A 2,096-nucleotide genomic window follows, 5' to 3' on the forward strand; every position below is an offset into this window, starting at 1 on the left:
AAGAAAATAGTCAAGTGAGTAGCTAATTTACCTCCTTATTAATCAACTTCACCCATGCACGTGGCCAATCAACGAAGCTACCTACAGCTTGCCAAAGCCATGTTATCTCTACCTTCTCTATCGGTATGGGTAGTGGGATGTCTTCGAACCCCGCAACCACTGAATCGATCCCAACCGAGTAATGATGTGGCCCCGCCGTAGCACCTGTCGTCGGTTGGGCACTACCATACGCCACCAAACTCAACACGGTACTATTTCCATGCCCCGGGGCTAGAAGTGCACACCAGGTGTCTTCCTACATAAGTATATATATAAAAAGAAGATAGTTAAATAGGACTTTTACAACAGCATAGATATAACAAAATTCATTAAGGTAGAGGGTTACAAATTACCTGTAACTCTGGAAATTCATGCGGTGTTGGATTTTCAAGCTCCCTCGAGTCCGCATGTGTAGGAGTAGGAACCTGCAACAGTACATCAATCATTGCACCTAAAATCTCAATTAACTCGGTATTTTAAAACTTTTAATAACCCAATTGATTTTACCTGAGGTGGAACATCTTCACCACGTATTTCATCTCCTCCATGTCTATCACCTTCTCCTTGTCCTTTTGGTTCAGAACATGAGTCGACCGGGGTACGAGTGAGAAACGACAAAGTCGGTAAGTTCATCAGCTTCGCCCAAGCATTCAATTCACCAACTAACTCGTTGCGTACTTGTTCCTTAATTGATGCCACCTTGGCATCCAACTCCCCCGGTGAGTTAACACTAGCTCGAGATGTACCCGATTTTGTGTATTTGGGACCCATCACCTTATTCCATCCAAGCAATGACCCTCCCGAACCTACTACTCGTCCTGGATGGTATGGCGTTCCCAAAGCCATGGTGAAAGGGTCATTCTCAACACTTGGTTCAAATTTGCCCTCCACCATCTCTTGAGTGTGCTCAAGCTATAGCATAAGGAAAAATGAGGTCAGTAAAACAGTTAATGGTTTGTACAGTGATTAGATGCAAAAGTGACTTAATTTCAACAATTCATAGGTAACTTACTAGCTTATCCGCCAGTTTTTTGGCTTCCAGACCCTTGATGAACCAGTTTTCGGTTTTCTTATCAAACGAATGGAGAGAACAAAAGAAATCACCGGAATGACTCACCAAGGTAGTGATCGAGGAACTAGAGGGTTCCTTCGATGCCACTAGAAGCGCTTTAGGGTATAAACCCGAAGCGGCCCACTCTAGTCTCTTTTCAGCAAAAGTCTTAGGACCCATACGATGGACGTATTACTTCTTTTCTGCATTCGCTTGATTTTGCTCTCGAAGTTCCTACAAAACAAAAAATGTTAGTCTCATTAATACAAAAAGTGTCAAGCTATTATTCAATTGACATCAGATTTACACAAACTTACAATGGCTTTCTTTTGACTCTTCATTCTAACGAACTCTTCCCAATCATCTTTTGACACGGTCGGCCATATTTGCCACGGGAGACGGTTATCCTCTTTGGGATTCTTCTTCTTTGTTTGCACCTTCTTCTTCTTATGGATCCACCGATTAGTCAACTTGGTCTTAAAGCCTCTGAATCTTTCCCCTAATAAAGAGACAAACACCCTTTTCTTCTCGGGATCATTAGGAATAGAAAACTGCCTCTGCAAGCACAAATTAAAACCGATTATTAGTTTCTATTTAAAAACAATCATAAGGTTAAGGTATCTTAAATTGTCTAAATGTGCCAAAAACACACTTACCCTTGTATCATCCCAAAATGCTTGAATCAAACCCGGAGGTACTTGCCGCATTACAAGTGTAATGGGGATTTTCCGCGAACATAAGCCAACTTGATTAGCATATTGTCGACGCCATTTGGGCCCGAGTTGGCCTTTGTTGTCATACTCCAAGACCATGGGACCGTTCGGTTTCTTAAAGCTTCTCGTCGGACCCCTTGTTTTTCTTTCAGCCGGTGCCTTTTCCCCCCCTCCACCACCTGTGTTGTTTTCATCTTGTCCTTGGCCTTGACTTTCAGGAGTCGGGTTCTCACCAACAATCTCACGTGCTGTATTTTCAATGGCCGGTGCACGTTCAGCTGACATTTCAAAAT

At 42.8% G+C, this 2,096-nt stretch overlaps 1 protein-coding gene across 1 annotated transcript; it reads right to left on the reverse strand.

Moving 5' to 3' along the window:
• Positions 1–1,291: 1,291 nt before the first annotated feature.
• On the reverse strand, positions 1,292–1,848 carry LOC110700095. Its single transcript, XM_021877591.1, has 2 exons — positions 1,747–1,848; positions 1,292–1,647 (listed from the first exon to the last, which is right to left on the reverse strand). The coding sequence occupies exons 1-2, from the start codon at positions 1,795–1,797 to the stop codon at positions 1,378–1,380; spliced, it is 321 nt and encodes a 106-aa protein (XP_021733283.1). The 5' UTR covers positions 1,798–1,848; the 3' UTR covers positions 1,292–1,377.
• Positions 1,849–2,096: the final 248 nt, after the last annotated feature.

This window comes from Chenopodium quinoa, unplaced genomic scaffold (genome assembly GCF_001683475.1).
Source record: "Chenopodium quinoa cultivar QQ74 unplaced genomic scaffold, ASM168347v1, whole genome shotgun sequence".
Lineage (NCBI taxonomy): Eukaryota > Viridiplantae > Streptophyta > Magnoliopsida > Caryophyllales > Amaranthaceae > Chenopodium > Chenopodium quinoa.

Coding starts and splice junctions, on each gene's coding strand:
- LOC110700095 (XM_021877591.1), bottom strand. CDS start 1,797: ATGCGGCAAGTACCTCCGGGTTTGATTCAAGCATTTTGGGATGATACA. Junction 1,648..1,746: donor CATTTTGGGATGATACAAGG/GTAAGTGTGTTT, acceptor TTGTGCTTGCAG/AGGCAGTTTTCTATTCCTAA.